The sequence below is a fragment of the Aegilops tauschii genome, chromosome 2 (genome assembly GCF_002575655.3).
Source record: "Aegilops tauschii subsp. strangulata cultivar AL8/78 chromosome 2, Aet v6.0, whole genome shotgun sequence".
NCBI classification, from domain to species: domain Eukaryota; kingdom Viridiplantae; phylum Streptophyta; class Magnoliopsida; order Poales; family Poaceae; genus Aegilops; species Aegilops tauschii.
The window spans coordinates 201,352,945-201,368,739 of NC_053036.3; the positions used below are offsets into that span (position 1 = coordinate 201,352,945).

The window sequence follows — 15,795 nt, forward strand, 5'->3', positions numbered from 1 at the left end:
GAAGATCATGATCAAGTTACCACTGAACTTCGTAGGTCCACAAGGACACGTTCCACGTCAGAGTGGTACGGAAAACCTGTCCTGGAAATCATGTTGTTGGACAACGGTGAACCTTCGAACTATGAAGAAGCGATGGCGGGTCTAGATTCCAACAAATGGCTTGAAGCCATGCAATCCGAGATAGGATCCATGTATGAAAACAAAGTATGGACTTTGACAGACTTGCCCGATGATCGGCGAGCGATAGAAAATAAATGGATCTTTAAGAAGAAGACGGACGCGGATGGAAATGTTACCATCTATAAAGCTCGACTTGTCGCTAAGGGTTATCGACAAGTTCAAGGAGTTGACTACGATGAGACCTTCTCACCCGTAGCGAAGCTGAAGTCCGTCCGAATCATGTTAGCAATTGCCGCATTCTATGATTATGAAATATGGCAAATAGACGTCAAAACAGCATTCCTTAACGGCTTCCTTAAGGAAGAATTGTATATGATGCAGCCGGAAGGTTTTGTCGATCCTAAGAATGCTGACAAAGTATGCAAGCTCCAGTGCTCAATCTATGGGCTGGTGCAGGCATCTCGGAGTTAGAACATTCGCTTTGATGAGATGATCAAAGCGTTTGGGTTTACACAGACTTATGGAGAAGCCTGTGTTTACAAGAAAGTGAATGGGAGCTCTGTAGCATTTCTCTTATTATATGTGGATGACATACTATTGATGGGAAATGATATAGAATTCTTGGAAACTATAAAGGCCTACTTGAATAAGTGTTTTTCAATGAAGGACCTTGGAGAAGTTGCTTACATATTAGGCATCAAGATCTATAGAGATAGATCGGGACGCCTCATAGGTCTTTCACAAAGCACATACCTTGACAAGATATTGAAGAAGTTCAATATGGATCAGTCCAAGAAGGGGTTCTTGCCTGTATTGCAAGGTGTGAGATTGAGCACGGCTCAATGCCCGACCACGGCAGAAGATAGAGAAAAGATGAGTGTCGTCCCCTATGCCTCGGCCATAGGGTCTATTATGTATGCCATGTTGTGTACCAGACCTAATGTAAACCTTGCCGTATGTTTGGTAGGAAGGTACCAAAGTAATCCCGGCATGGAACACTGGACAGCGGTCAAGAACATCCTGAAGTACCTGAAAAGGACTAAGGATATGTTTTTCGTTTATGGAGGTGACGAAGAGCTCGTCGTAAAGGGTTACGTCGATGCTAGCTTCGACACAGATCTGGATGACTCTAAGTCACAAACCGGATACGTGTATATTTTGAATGGTGGGGCAGTCAGCTGGTGCAGTTGCAAGCAAAGCGTCGTGGCGGGATCTACATGTGAAGCGGAGTACATGGCAGCCTCGGAGGCAGCACATGAAGCAATCTGGATGAAGGAGTTCATTGCCGACCTAGGAGTTATTCCCAATGCATCGGGGCCGATGACTCTCTTCTGTGACAACACTGGAGCTATTGCCCTTGCCAAGGAGCCCAGGTTTCACAAGAAGACCAGGCACATCAAGCGTCGCTTCAACTCCATTCGTGAAAATGTTCAAAATGGAGACATAGATATTTGTAAAGTACATACGGATTTGAATGTCGCAGATCCTTGACTAAATCTCTTCCACGGGCAAAACATGATCAACACCAGAACTCTATGGGTGTATGATTCATCACAATGTAACTAGATTATTGACTCTAGTGCAAGTGGGAGACTATTGGAAATATGCCCTAGAGGCAATAATAAAATGGTTATTATTATATTTCCTTGTTCATGATAATTGTCTATTGTTCATGCTATAATTGTGTTATCCAGAAATCGTAATACATGTGTGAACACATAGACCATAACATGTCCCTAGTGAGCCTCTAGTTGACTAGCTCGTTGATCACTAGATGGTTACGGTTTCCTGACCATGGACATTGGATGTCATTGATAACGGGATCGCATCATTAGGAGAATGATGTGATGGACAAGACCCAATCCTAAGCATAGCACTAGATCGTGTAGTTCGTTTGCTAAAGCTTTTCTAATGTCAAGTATCATTTCCTTAGACCATGAGATCGTGCAACTCCCGGATACCGTAGGAATGCTTTGGGTGTACCAAACGTCACAACGTAACTGGGTGGCTATAAAGGTGCACTACAGGTATCTCCGAAAGTGTCTGTTGGGTTGGCTCGGATCGAGACTGGGATTTGTCACTCCGTATGACGGAGAGGTATCTCTGGGCCCACTCGGTATTGCATCATCATAATGAGCTCAATGTGACTAAGTAGTTAGTCACGGGATCATGCATTACGGAACGAGTAAAGTGACTTGCCGGTAACGAGATTGAACGAGGTATTAGGATACCGACGATCGAATCTCGGGCAAGTAAAGTACCGATTGACAAAGGGAATTGTATACGGGATTGCTTGAATCCTCGACATCGTGGTTCATCCGATGAGATCATCGTGGAACATGTGGGAGCCAACATGGGTATCCAGATCCCGCTGTTGGTTATTGGCTAGAGAGGTGTCTCGGTCATGTCTGCATGATTCCCGAACCCGTAGGGTCTACACACTTAAGGTTCGATGACGCTAGGGTTATAAGGAAGGTTTGTATGTGATTACCGAATGTTGTTTGGAGTCCCGGATGAGATCCCGGACGTCACGAGGAGGTCTGGAATGGTCCGGAGGTAAAGATATATATATGGGAAGTCACCATACGGTCAGCGGAAGTGCTCGGGGGTATGCCGGTATTGTGCCGGGACCACCGAAGGGGTTCCGGGGGTCCACCGGGAGGGTCCACCTGCCCCGGAGGGCCTTATGGGCTGTAGGTGGAAGGGAATCAGCCCTAAGTGGGCTGGGCGCCAACCCCCCTAGGGCCCATGCGCCTAGGGTTTGGGGGGAACCCTAAAGGGGGGCGCCCCCTTGCTTGGGGGGCAAGCCACCTCCCCCTGGCCGCCGCCCCTCCCACCAGATGGGATCTGAGGGGGCCGGCCCCCCTCTCCCTTGCCCCTATATATAGTGGAGGGGTGGGAGGGCAGCAAAACCTTTCCCAAGGCGCAACCCCTCCCCTGCCCAACACCTCTCCTCCTCCGCGTGTGCTTGGCGAAGCCCTGCCGGAGAACTGTCACTCCACCACCACCACGCCGTCGTGCTGTTGGAGCCTTCTTCCTCAACCTCTCCCTCCTCCTTGCTGGATCAAGGCGTGGGAGACGTCACCGCTCGGTACGTGTGTTGAACGCAGAGGTGCCGTCCGTTCGGCGCTTGGATCATCGGTGATTTGGATCATGACGAGTACGACTCCAATAACCCCGTTCTCTTGAACGCTTCCGCTCGCGATCTACAAGGGTATGTAGATGCACTCCTCCCCTCTCGTTGCTAGTAAACTCCATAGATTGATCTTGGTGATGCGTAGAAAATTTTAATTTCTGCTACGATCCCCAACACTAGTGCTATACCTCATGACTTATACAAAGAAATTATGCATGAAATTGCACCTGCTGAGATAGAAGGTATTGATGTTACCATCAAACTTGCTAATATAGATACAATATCACCCATTGGAATTGTTAGAGATGTTGAAGTCTTATGTGGGAAAACTAAATATCCTGCTGATTTTCTTGTTCTTGGCTCCCCACAAGATAGCTTTTGTCCCATTATATTTGGTAGACCCTTCTTGAACACCGTTAATGCTAGGATAGACTGCGAAAAGGATGTTGTTACTATTGGTCTAGGTGATATGTCTCATGAGTTTAATTTCTCTAAATTTCGTAGACAACACCGTGAAGAGGAATTACCTAGTAAGGATGAAATTATTGGTCTTGCTTCTATTACCGTACCTCCTAGTGATCCTTTAGAACAACATTTGCTAGACCATGAAAATGATATGTTTATGAATGAAAGAAGGGAAATAGATGAAGTATTCTTTAAACAGGAACCCATTCTGAAACACAATTTGCCTGTTGAAATCCTAGGGGATCCTCCTCCACCCAAGGGTGATCCCGTGTTTGAGCTTAAACCGTTGCCTGATACTCTTAAATATGCTTATCTTGATGAGAAAAAGATATATCCTGTTATTATTAGTGCTAAACTTTCAGAGCATGAAGAAGAGAGATTATTGAAAACTCTGAAGAAGCACCGTGCTGCTATTGGATATACTCTTGATGATCTTAAGGGCATTAGTCCCACTCTATGTCAACATAAAATAAATTTGGAAGAAGATGCCAAACCAGTTCGTGATCATCAACGACGGCTGAATCCTAAGATGAAAGAGGTGGTAAGAAAGGAAATACTAAAGCTCCTTGAGGCAGGTATAATTTATCCCGTTGCTGATAGTCAGTGGGTAAGTCCTGTCCATTGTGTCCCTGAGAAGGGAGGTATTACCGTCGTTCCTAATGATAAAGATGAGTTGATCCCGCAAAGAATTATTACAGGTTATAGGATGGCAATTGATTTCCGCGAATTAAATAAGGCTACTAAAAAGATCATTACCCCTTACCTTTTATCGATCAAATGCTAGAAACATTATCTAAACATACACATTTTTGCTTTCTAGATGGTTATTCTGGTTTCTCTCAAATACCTGTGTCAGCCAATGATCAATCAAAGACTACTTTTACTTGCCCTTTGCTTATAGACGTATGCCTTTTGGTTTATGTAATGCACCTGCTACCTTTCAAAGATGCATGATGGCTATATTCTCTGACTTTTGTGAAAATATTTGTGAGGTTTTCATGGACGATTTCTCCGTTTATGGATCCTCTTTTGATGATTGCTTGAGCAACCTTGATCGAGTTTTGTAGATATGTGAAGAAACTAATCTTGTCTTGAATTGGGAAAAGTGCCACTTTATGGTTAATGAAGGTATTGTCTTGGGGCATAAAGTTTCTGAAAGAGGTATTGAGGTTGATAAAGCCAAGGTTGATGCTATTGAAAAGATGCCATGTCCCAAGGACATCAAAGGTATAAGAAGTTTCCTTGGTCACGCCGGATTTTATAGGAGGTTCATTAAGGACTTCTCAAAAATTTCTCGGCCTCTGACCAATTTACTACAAAAAGATATACCATTTGTCTTTGATGATGATTGTGTAGAAGCATTTGAAATACTTAAGAAAGCATTGATCTCTGCACCTATTGTTCAGCCACCTGATTGGAATTTACCCTTTGAAATTATGTGTGATGCTAGTGATTATGCTGTAGGTGCTATTCTAGGGCAAAGAGTTGATAAGAAATTAAATGTTATTCAATATGCTAGTAAAACTCTAGACAATGCTCAGAGAAATTATGCTACTACTGAAAAAGAATTCTTAGCAGTTGTATTTGCTTGTGATAAGTTCAGACCTTATATTGTTGATTCTACAGTAACTATTCACATGGATCATGCTGCTATTAAATACCTTATGGAAAAGAAAGATGCTAAACCTAGACTTATTAGATGGGTTCTCTTGCTACAAGAATTTGATTTGCATATTGTTGATAGAAAAGGAGCTGAGAACCCCGTTGTAGACAACTTGTCTAGGTTAGAAAATGTTCTTGATGACCCACTACCTATTGATGATAGCTTTCCTGATGAACAATTAAATGTCATAAATGCTTCTCGTACTGCTCCATGGCATGCTGATTATGCTAATTATATTGTTGCTAAATTTATACCACCTAGTTTCACATACCAGCAAAAGAAAAAGTTTTTCTATGACTTGAGACATTACTTTTGGGATGACCCACATCTTTATAAAGAAGGAGTAGATGGTGTTATTAGACATTGTGTACCTGAGCATGAACAGGAACAGATCCTACGCAAGTGTCACTCTGAGGCTTATGGAGGACACCACGCTGGAGATAGAACTGCACATAAGGTATTGCAATCCGGTTTTTATTGGCCTACTCTCTTCAAGGATGCCCGTAAGTTTGTCTTATCTTGTGATGAATGTTAAAGAATTGGTAATATTAGTAGACGTCAAGAAATGCCTATGAATTATTCACTTGTTATTGAACCGTTTGATGTTTGGGGCTTTGATTATATGGGACCTTTTCCTGCCTCTAATGGTTACACACATATTTTAGTTGCTGCTGATTACATTACTAAGTGGGTAGAAGCTATTCCAACTAGTAGTGCTGATCATAACACTTCTATTAAAATGCTTAAAGAAGTTATTTTTCCGAGGTTTGGAGTCCCTAGATATTTAATGACTGATAGTGGTTCACATTTTATTCATGGTGCTTTTCGTAAAATGCTTGCTAAATATGATGTTAATCATAGAATTGCATCTCCTTATCACCCGCAGTCTAGTGGTCAAGTAGAATTGAGTAATAGAGAACTCAAATTAATTTTGCAAAAGACTATCAATAGATCTAGAAAGAATTGGTCCAAGAAACTTGATGATGAATGGGCCTATAGAACTGCATATAAAAATCCTATGGGTATGTCTCCGTATAAAATGGTTTATGGAAAAGCATGTCACTTACCTCTCGAACTAGAACATAAGGCTTATTGGGCTATTAAAGAGCTCAACTATGATTTCAAACTTTCCGGTGAGAAGAGGTTATTTGACATTAGCTCACTTGATGAATGGACAACCCAAGCCTATGAAAATGCCAAGTTGTTTAAAGAAAAAGTTAAAAGATGGCATGACAAAAGAATACAAAAGCGTGAGTTTAGTGTAGGTGATTATGTATTGCTATACAACTCTCGTTTAAGATTTTGTGCAGGAAAACTTCTCTCTAAATGGGAAGGCCCTTACGTTATCGAGGAGGTCTATCGTTCCGGTGCCATAAAAATCAACAACTTCGAAGGCACAAATCCGAAGGTGGTGAACGGTCAAAGAATCAAACATTATATCTCAGGTAATCCTATAAATGTTGAAACCAATGTTATTGAAACCGTAACCCCGGAGGAATACATAAGGGACACTTTCCGGAACGTTTCAGACTCCGAAAAGGAATAGGTATGTGGTACGGTAAGTAAACCGACTCCAAAACAGTTCTAAAGGCAATATTTCTCCGTTTTAGAATATTTAGAAAAATAGAAAAATAAGAAGCAGTCCGGGAAGGACACGAGGGCTCCACGAGGGTGGAGGGCGCGCCCTACCCCCTAGGTGCGCCCCTACCTCGTGGGCACCTCGTGTGCTCTCCGAACTCCGTTTTCTTGCACGATACATATTTTGGTCGGTAAAAATTCATTATATAATCCCCCGAAGGTTTTGACTCCTGTATCACGCAATTATCCTCTGTTCTTGTTTCGAGCTATTGTTCTGACAGATCTAGATTATCATGACGTCTCCAAGTGCCCCCAAGGACAAGTTCTTCGAGAACGTCATTAACCCTTACCTCGCGGAGGTGCTGCGACACCCTCAAACCATTGATATGCGTGTTGGGTTGCTGCACATCCGCGATGTTGAGGGACCGAAGGGGACCGGAAGCGTGGAGACAGGGCTCGAAGCAATGGAGCAACAAGTTTTCAAGTGCCAGGGGATGGTGGAACGTGGACTCAACTCCAACCACATGATGATCATGGAGTTCACCAACAACCACAAGCTGGATGCCAACAACATTGGGGAGACCATCTTCAAGCTTCACGAGAAGATCGAGCACCTTCAAGCCCAAATATATGACCTGCAAAACCAAAACTGTGAGTATGAATATAGATTCAAAAGGATGAGTTTGGCTGTAGATTTGAGGATCCCGGAGACTCGATCATCCTTCTATGATGGTGAGCCTATGCCTTGGAAGATGGACGACAAGCCCGCATCATCAACAACCCCGCCACCTTCCTCACCAACAAAGGAGACATAATCACATGGGTATGGGCACTCCCCTTGGCAACTGCCAAGCTTGGTGGAGATGCCCCGGTATCGTATCACCATCACACTCCTATCTTTACCGTTTTTCTTAGTTCGATCCTATTAGTAGTATCTTGATCTAGTAGAATAAAGTTTTGGCATGATCTAGTTTTGAGTTTTGCTTTATGATCTCTCTATGTAATCGAGTACGTGAGCTATATAATAAACATTAGTGTTGAGTCAAGGGCTTGATTATTTTGCCATGATCTTGAGTGAATAAAAGAAAAGAGAAAAGAATAAAAAGAAACAAAGAGATCATATTGATCTTATGGAGAGTAAGGACTTCACATAGAAAGAGTATGATGATTAAAAGTTGTTGAGAGTTGACAAGCATAGCTTTGGTCATCGTTGCAATTAATAGGAAGTAATAAAGAAAGAGAGGTTTCACATATAAATACACTATCATGGACATCTTTTATGATTGGGAGCACTCATTAAAATATGACATGCTAAAGAGTTGAGGTTGGACAAGGAAGACAACGTAATGGGTTATGTTTTCTTATATCTGAGATAAAGTATATTGCTATGGATCATCCAACATGTTGAGCTTGCCTTTCCCCCTCATGCTAGCCAAAATCTTTGCACCAAGTAGAGATACTACTTGTGCTTCCAAAAACCCTTAAACCAGTTTTGCCATGAGAGTCCACCATATCTACCTATGGATTGAGTAAGATCCTTCAAGTAAGTTGTCATCGGTGCAAGCAATAAAAATTGCTCTCTAAATATGTATGATTGATTGGTGAGGAGGAAATAAGCTTTATACAATCTTGTGATGTGGAAGAAATAAAAGCGACGGACTGCATAATAAAGGTTCATATCACAAGTGGCAATATAAAGTGACGTTCTTTCGCATTAAGATTTTGTGCATCCAACCCTGAAAGCGCATGGCAACCTCTGCTTCCCTCTGCGAAGGGCCTATCTTTTATTATTATCTTCTACCTTGTGCAAGAGTCAAGGTGATCTTCACCTTTCCTTTTTTTATTTTATCCTTTGGCAAGCACAGGATGTTGGAAAGATCCTGATATATATATCTAATTGGATGTAAGTTAGCATGAGCTATTATTGTTGACATTACCCTTGAGGTAAACGGTTGGGAGGCAAAACTATAAGCCCCTATCTTTCTCTGTGTCCGGTTAAAACTCCGTAACCACAAGTATTGTGTGAGTGTTAGCAATTATGAAAGACTAAATGATAGTTGAGTATGTGGACTTGCTAGAAAGCTCTGACATAGACTCTTTCTAATGTTATGATAAATTGAAATTGCTTCAATGACTGAGATTATAGTTTGTTAGTTCTCAATAAAGTTTCTGATTCCTACTTTGCATTGTGAATAGATTATTACTTGAGCATAAGAAATCATATGACAATATCCATATATGTTGTTGTTATGAGAATAATCATGATGCCCTCATGTCCGTATTTTATTTTATCGACACCTCTACCTCTAAACATGTGGACATATTTATCGTTATCGTCTTCCGCTTGAGGACAAGCGAGGTCTAAGCTTGGGGGAGTTGATACGTCCATTTTGCATCATGCTTTTATATCGATATTTATTGCATTATGGGCTGTTATTACACGTTATGTCACAATACTTATGCCTACTCTCTCTTATTTTACAAGGTTTACATAAGGAGGGAGAAGGCCGGCAGCTGGAATTCTGGGCTGGAAATGGAGCAAATATTAGAGACCTATTCTGCACAACTCCAAAAGTCCTGAAACTCCACGAAAGTTATTTTTGGAAATAATAAAAAATACTGAGCGGAAGAAATACGTCAGGGGGGCCACCACCTGTCCACGAGGGTGGGGGCGTGCCCTACCCCCTGGGCGCGCCCCCTGCCTCGTGGGCCCCCTGTTGGCTCTCCGGTGACCATCTTCTACTATATGAAGTATTTCGTCCAGGAAAAAAATCATAAGCAACCTTTCGGGACGAGACTCCGCCGCCATGAGGCGGAACCTTGGCGGAACCAATCCAGGGCTCCGGCAGAGCTGTTCTGCCGGGGACACTTCCCTCCGGGAGGGGAAAATCATCGCCATCGTCATCACCAACGCTCCTCTCATCGGGAGAGGGCAATCTCCATCAACATCTTCACCAGCACCATCTCCTCTCAAACCCTAGTTCATCTCTTGTATCCAATTCTTGTCTCCAAGTCCGGGATTGGTACCTGTGGGTTGCTAGTAGTGTTGATTACTCCTTGTAGTTGATGCTAGTTGGTTTATTTGGTGGAAGATCATATGTTCAGATCCTATATGCATATTAATACCCCTCTGATTATGAACATGAATATGCTTTGTGAGTAGTTACGTTTGTTCCTGAGGACATGGGAGAAGTCTTGCTATTAGTAGTCATGTGAATTTGGTATTCGTTCGATATTTTGATGAGATGTATGTTGTCTATCCTCTAGTGGTGTTATGTGAACGTTGACTACATGACACTTGACCATTATTTGGGCCTAGAGGAAGGCATTGGGAAGTAATAAGTAGATGATGGGTTGCTAGAGTGACAGAAGCTTAAACCCTAGTTTATGCGTTGCTTCGTAAGGGGCTGATTTTGATCCATATGTTTCATGCTATGGTTAGGTTTACCTTAATACTTTTGTTGTAGTTGCGGATGCTTGCAATAGAGGTTAATCATAAGTGGGATGCTTGTTCAAGTAAGAACAGCACCCAAGCACTGGTCCACCCACATATCAAATTATCAAAGTACCGAACACGAATCATATGAACGTGATGAAAACTAGCTTGACGATAATTCCCATGTGTCCTCGGAAGCGCTTTTCTCTATATAAGAGTTTGTCCAGGCTTGTCCTTTGCTACAAAAAGGATTGGGCCACCTTGCTGCACTTTATTTACTTTTGTTACTTGTTGCTCGTTACAAATTATCCTATCACAAAACTATCTGTTACCTATAATTTCAGTGCTTGCAGAGAATACCTTGCTGAAAACCGCTTATCATTTCCTTCTGCTCCTCGTTGGGTTCGACACTCTTACTTATCGAAAGGACTATGATAGATCCCCTATACTTGTGGGTCATCAGCTGGCGTGCCAAACTTCTCGATAAAGGCGATCGGCTCATCCTCATTCCAGCAGTTTTGGACTCAATCCTCACCTATTTCATGTCTGTGTTTCGCATCCCCAAGAAAACAATCAAAACATTGGACTCTCTGAGAAGGGGTTTTTTTGGGCAGGAGACGATGATTGTTCAGGTGCTCAATGTCTTATTGCATGGAAAAATGTCTACATACCAAAAAAAATCGGTGGTTTAGGGCTCAAAAACCTGCAAGTTCAAAATAACTGCCTCCTTATGAAATTTGCTGCCAAAGCACTCTCCAATGCACGGACACCCTGGCTCGAGTGGCTTGATCTCCAACACCCTAACGCTCTAGTCACCTCATCCCCTCAAACCTCTTTTCTGTGCCGCATATTTTCTCAGCAAATCCCTACCCTACAGAATATCACGTTCGTGTTAACAAACAATGGCTCACACACTTACTTCTGGCTAGACACCTGGCTGGGTCCACAACCCCTTGCCATCACCTTCCCCCACCTATTCTCACACTCCACCTTGCAGCTGGTTAAAGTGGCTAACATTTTGCGTTTCGGTATCCAAGCTAACCTCCGTAATTGTCTCTCCCTCACGGCAGAACAAGAGCTTGTGTCGCTTGTGGCTATTTTGCAGGATTTCATGCCCTCGGCGGGGGAAGATCAACGGTTCCTACGGCATGGCATTGGCTTCACCACCAAGCATGCATACGGTGCCCTCATGGTTCAGCCAGATAACGATCTCATTGCTCCTCTCATTTGGAGCGCCAAGTCTCCTCGAAAGCTTAAAATCTTCACATGGCTACTCTTCAAAGACCGCCTCAACACCAGGGTCAATCTTGCACACAAGCATATAATCGATTCAGATATATGCCCCCGGTGTGCTAGGTTACCCGAAGACTCCAGCCACCTCTTCATCACATGCCCTCTTGCCAATAGGATTTGGCAACGACTTGGACTCCTGCCTCCAACCGACGGCATCTTAGACCTATGGGACGTCACTATACCTCCTCACCTATCCACCACGGCATGGCCCTCGGTCCTCTTGGCTTTATTATGGATGATCTGGGCAGCACGTAATGACATGGTGTTTAGGACAGTGGATCAAAGCTCTGTAATAACCCTTAGAAACCTTATTTCTGTTTTGGACCTTTGGTCTCACCGTCTTGTGGAAACACAAGACAAGGAGGATGTCTTCTCGTGGCTCTCCTACCTCTCTGCACGTTGCACCGTGCCTATGTAATTCTGTACTTACTGCCATGGCAGTCCTTTGAGTAATATATTCAGGTGGGGGAGCTCCCCCCCCGGTGATTCTAAAAAAAAAACCCAGATAAAGCCGGCCCTTGGCAGCTTGGTTTCGCAACATAGAACAACACTAGCAAAAGAGTGCGTGTGTTGCAACGGAATAAAAAAAATACCACACTTTGCTAACCCAATAACCATTACTCCAGACTTCAATTGGTTCACATCCTTTATTTCAACACATGGTATTCCATTTGTGTTGCCATTTATCTTTTTTCCTACCCTCGGCGACGGTGGCCTTAATGCTCGCACAATCACAACATGTTTGAATGTTGTCAATTCTAAGGCGTTTCTCTCGGCATAAGATGATAAATCTGTTTTTTCTCGTGAAGTTTTGGCGAGGCGTGCATGCGTGCTAATAGATATTTTTTCGTCCCCCATCCTAGTTTTGCAGAGGTGTTCATTTTCAATCTGGATCAGCACCGGTATGAAAGAAAGACAGATCATGCTCGGCACCCGTACGAAAGAAAGACGGATCATGTGCTATTGATTAAGTTTGCACCCTAAATAGCATTCTTAAAATTATTAACATGTAAAATAACATCATATTCAGATTCTACACATTTTTTCAATCAAACTACATATAAAACATGTTAAATTTGGCGTTAGGATTTAAAACATACGAATATTCAAAAAAAAATTGATATGTACTACGGGTTGATTAACCCAAATATCAGGGGATTTCCTGCAAAAGTGAAAATCCGACTTAAAACTGGCATGTGGGTTGATTTCCAGAAAACGAAAATTTGTCTTAAAAGTGGACTGCGAGTTATTTAACAGAAATATGAGAGAGTTTTCTGTAAAATAGCATAACAAACTGAGGAGCCGTTCGGTAATCTTCTGGCTCCATGAAATCTGAGGAGCTGCGGAGCAGCTCTTTCCCAACTCCGCATTTTTTAACTGCTGCTCCACTAGCTTCGGGAGTGGAGTTGTGGAGTGGAGTCCCTCCGAACAGGCCCTAAGAATACCTATTTTTTTATTAGTAGGGTAATAATAATAGATATAAATATAGATTTAGTCCATGATCTTCAAACAGACTCTTTGCAGCACGCTTCTGCTGCCGAGCTAGGTGCATTTCCACCGCCGATGCATCATGTACTACAACTCCGGTGGCCATCCAGCATCTTTCCCTATTCTCCTCCCCGTGTTTAGTTCTGAGCCGTGCAATCAGGTAGCATGCGAAATTTTGCCTCGGCTTTAAAGAAAGCTCGCTACTTTGACAAGCAGTCGCCACCTCCCTATTTTTGTTTAGGTGATCGTCTTGTCTTGTTTATTACTGGAAGACGTACGCCTCCGCCCTCAACTCGATCGAGCTTTCATTCTGCCCCATGGAATGGAAATGACTCGCTTGTGAATGAACTTTGGCATCTTAATTTGATTCCTGATGCCATTGGTCAATAGCGTTAAACTCCGTCTGCTTTTCATTCGGTTCGGCGTACATTCACATCAGCTTTCGACCGTTTCCCTCCTCTCTAAGCATGCATTTTAATCTCCGTTCTCTTCTACTTAGAAAACTGGATCTTAACCACTAATCCTAATGGTTTATGGTGATCACGTACGTCGCCTCTCCGTTTTCAATCTGTACTCGACGCTGTGAGCGTGGTGCTTGACTTTGCATTTCAGATTATTAGATGGCGTAGGTCCTCTATGACAAAAGGACAGCACGGTTCAGGCACCAAACCTACTTTGTTTCTTGAGACACAAAATTCAGAACTTATCAATGTCGAGGAGGTTACACAGAATCCTACCCCAGAACATGATGAGCATGATAAGGTTCACAAGTTATCGGAGTATTTTTCTTGACAACACTAACATAGAGACTGGGCCACTGGTGCAGGATTCCGGCCAGTAGAAGTTAGCCTGGACACAGTAGCGTTGCTTCCACTTTACAATATCCACGTAAAGACACACAAAATACAATATCTCTCTGTGCCTCGTAATCATGCAGCCCAAATTTGGGTTGTTTTGCCTGTGCAAACCTTGCCGCTTCCTCACCTAAAGAATAGCAATAATGAACGAAATAGAAGAAATTCTTTTCATCGGCAGGCAATTTCAAATCCTTTCTCTATGCAAGTAATCTATTCATTGACAGCAATGTTGACCTTTGGTGGCAGTTGCTGAGCGGATACTGAATTTTGTTTAGTGCTGGAAGACGCCTCTGATGTCACCTGACATTTGATCAACATTGATGCCATATGTCTGTGAGTAAAATTAGCACCTTGATGCCATATGTCAACAATGTATTCAACTACGACTTATGATTCTAAATCAAGCGCCCGTTTACGTGGTATGTTCAGCTCATTTTCCGAGTATCGATGACAGTTTTTCATGCAGTATTTGTTAGTCCATTTTGCTTGCCCCGTCGATTTACAGATAAAAAAAATCTTGGTCGACTTTGGTTTTTTGCAATTCATTTTTCACTAGTTATCAGCTAACCGCAAAGGAAAGGAAACGAAGCTCCAGTTGTTGTTTTCCAAACCAGAATTTAATGTTTGTAAAGCAGTGTATCGCGGTTTTGTAAAGGAATTTTCGCGAATAGGGATGCAAGCTCTCCTGCACATGCAGGTCAACTTCATACTCGACTAGGGACAAACTGGCAGCATGAGTTAGATTAGATCCCAAATCTACTTTCTCATCGACTATTAACAATGCATGACCTTTCGTCACTCTCTTTTCGTTTTGCTGTAGCCGGGCTGACGCAAAACACATGTCCTCCTACCCAGCAGGTAGTAGGTAAGCTAATCGTGGATTGCTGTAGCCGTTTTCTCTAGAGATCTTGCAGAACAAAAGCAAAACATTTTTCTTTAAAGGATTCCCGACTTACTTCTCGAAACATAAGATCCAAAGCTCATCGGAGCAGTAAAGGATTTAGCATCTCAATGACTCAATCAACAATTCAACAAGGATATGCTGCATATACATAACTGAAGAGTTTCATCAGCTGTCAGTGGCCAACAAGATAGGATAGGATCCCAGAGAAAAAGGAAGCCTGAAACAGGAGCAAGCATTGCTGATCTGCTCCATTTACAGATTACATACTGTACTATACTATGCATCCACAAACGCACGCGCGCGCCCAAATCTTCTCGGCATATCAAGGGCAGAAGTTGTTGTTAGCTATTGCGATGATATAAATAGAAGGCAGCTTAGTCTCCCTGACACATAAAAAACTCTTTCAGAAGGAGGAGATCGAGGGGATCAAGAACGAGGAGACCCGAGCCTCCGGAGATTCTTGAGGTGCTTGAGGACGCTCCGGCAGACGCGCAGCCTGAAGCTCCGGACGGCGATCCTGAGCCTCTTGAGCCGGATGCCGATCCTCACCGCCCTGACAACCCTGCACCCGCCAGCCCTCGCAAATGCCGCCGCCGCCGGCGGCCGCCTAGTCGGCCCCGTCTCGAGCGCCTTGTGGATCAGGAACTGCGCCTTCCAGTGCCGCGCCTCTTCGGCGTCCACCTTGTCCACCTTCGCGTAGGACATCGGCGCTGCCCTTAGCATCAGCATCTTGGGGAATGATGGCGCTGCAGCGACGAGCCAACGAGGAAGAAGAAGAGAGGATTTTGTGTATGAGCTTCTTCTGTGTTGGTATCTGGAAGCTGGCAAGGGACGTGTGCGCCTGTCTTGTGTTAT

At 43.2% G+C, this 15,795-nt stretch overlaps 1 protein-coding gene across 1 annotated transcript; it reads right to left on the bottom strand.

Moving 5' to 3' along the window:
- Positions 1 to 15,063: 15,063 nt before the first annotated feature.
- Positions 15,064 to 15,774, bottom strand: LOC109742376 (uncharacterized). The gene has a single exon (XM_020301464.4). It carries the CDS (start codon positions 15,667 to 15,669, stop codon positions 15,367 to 15,369), a length of 303 nt encoding a protein of 100 aa, XP_020157053.1. The 5' UTR covers positions 15,670 to 15,774; the 3' UTR covers positions 15,064 to 15,366.
- Positions 15,775 to 15,795: the final 21 nt, after the last annotated feature.

Bases quoted from the DNA above. Each gene is read 5' to 3' on its own strand.
- LOC109742376 (XM_020301464.4), bottom strand. From the start codon at position 15,669: ATGCTGATGCTAAGGGCAGCGCCGATGTCCTACGCGAAGGTGGACAAG.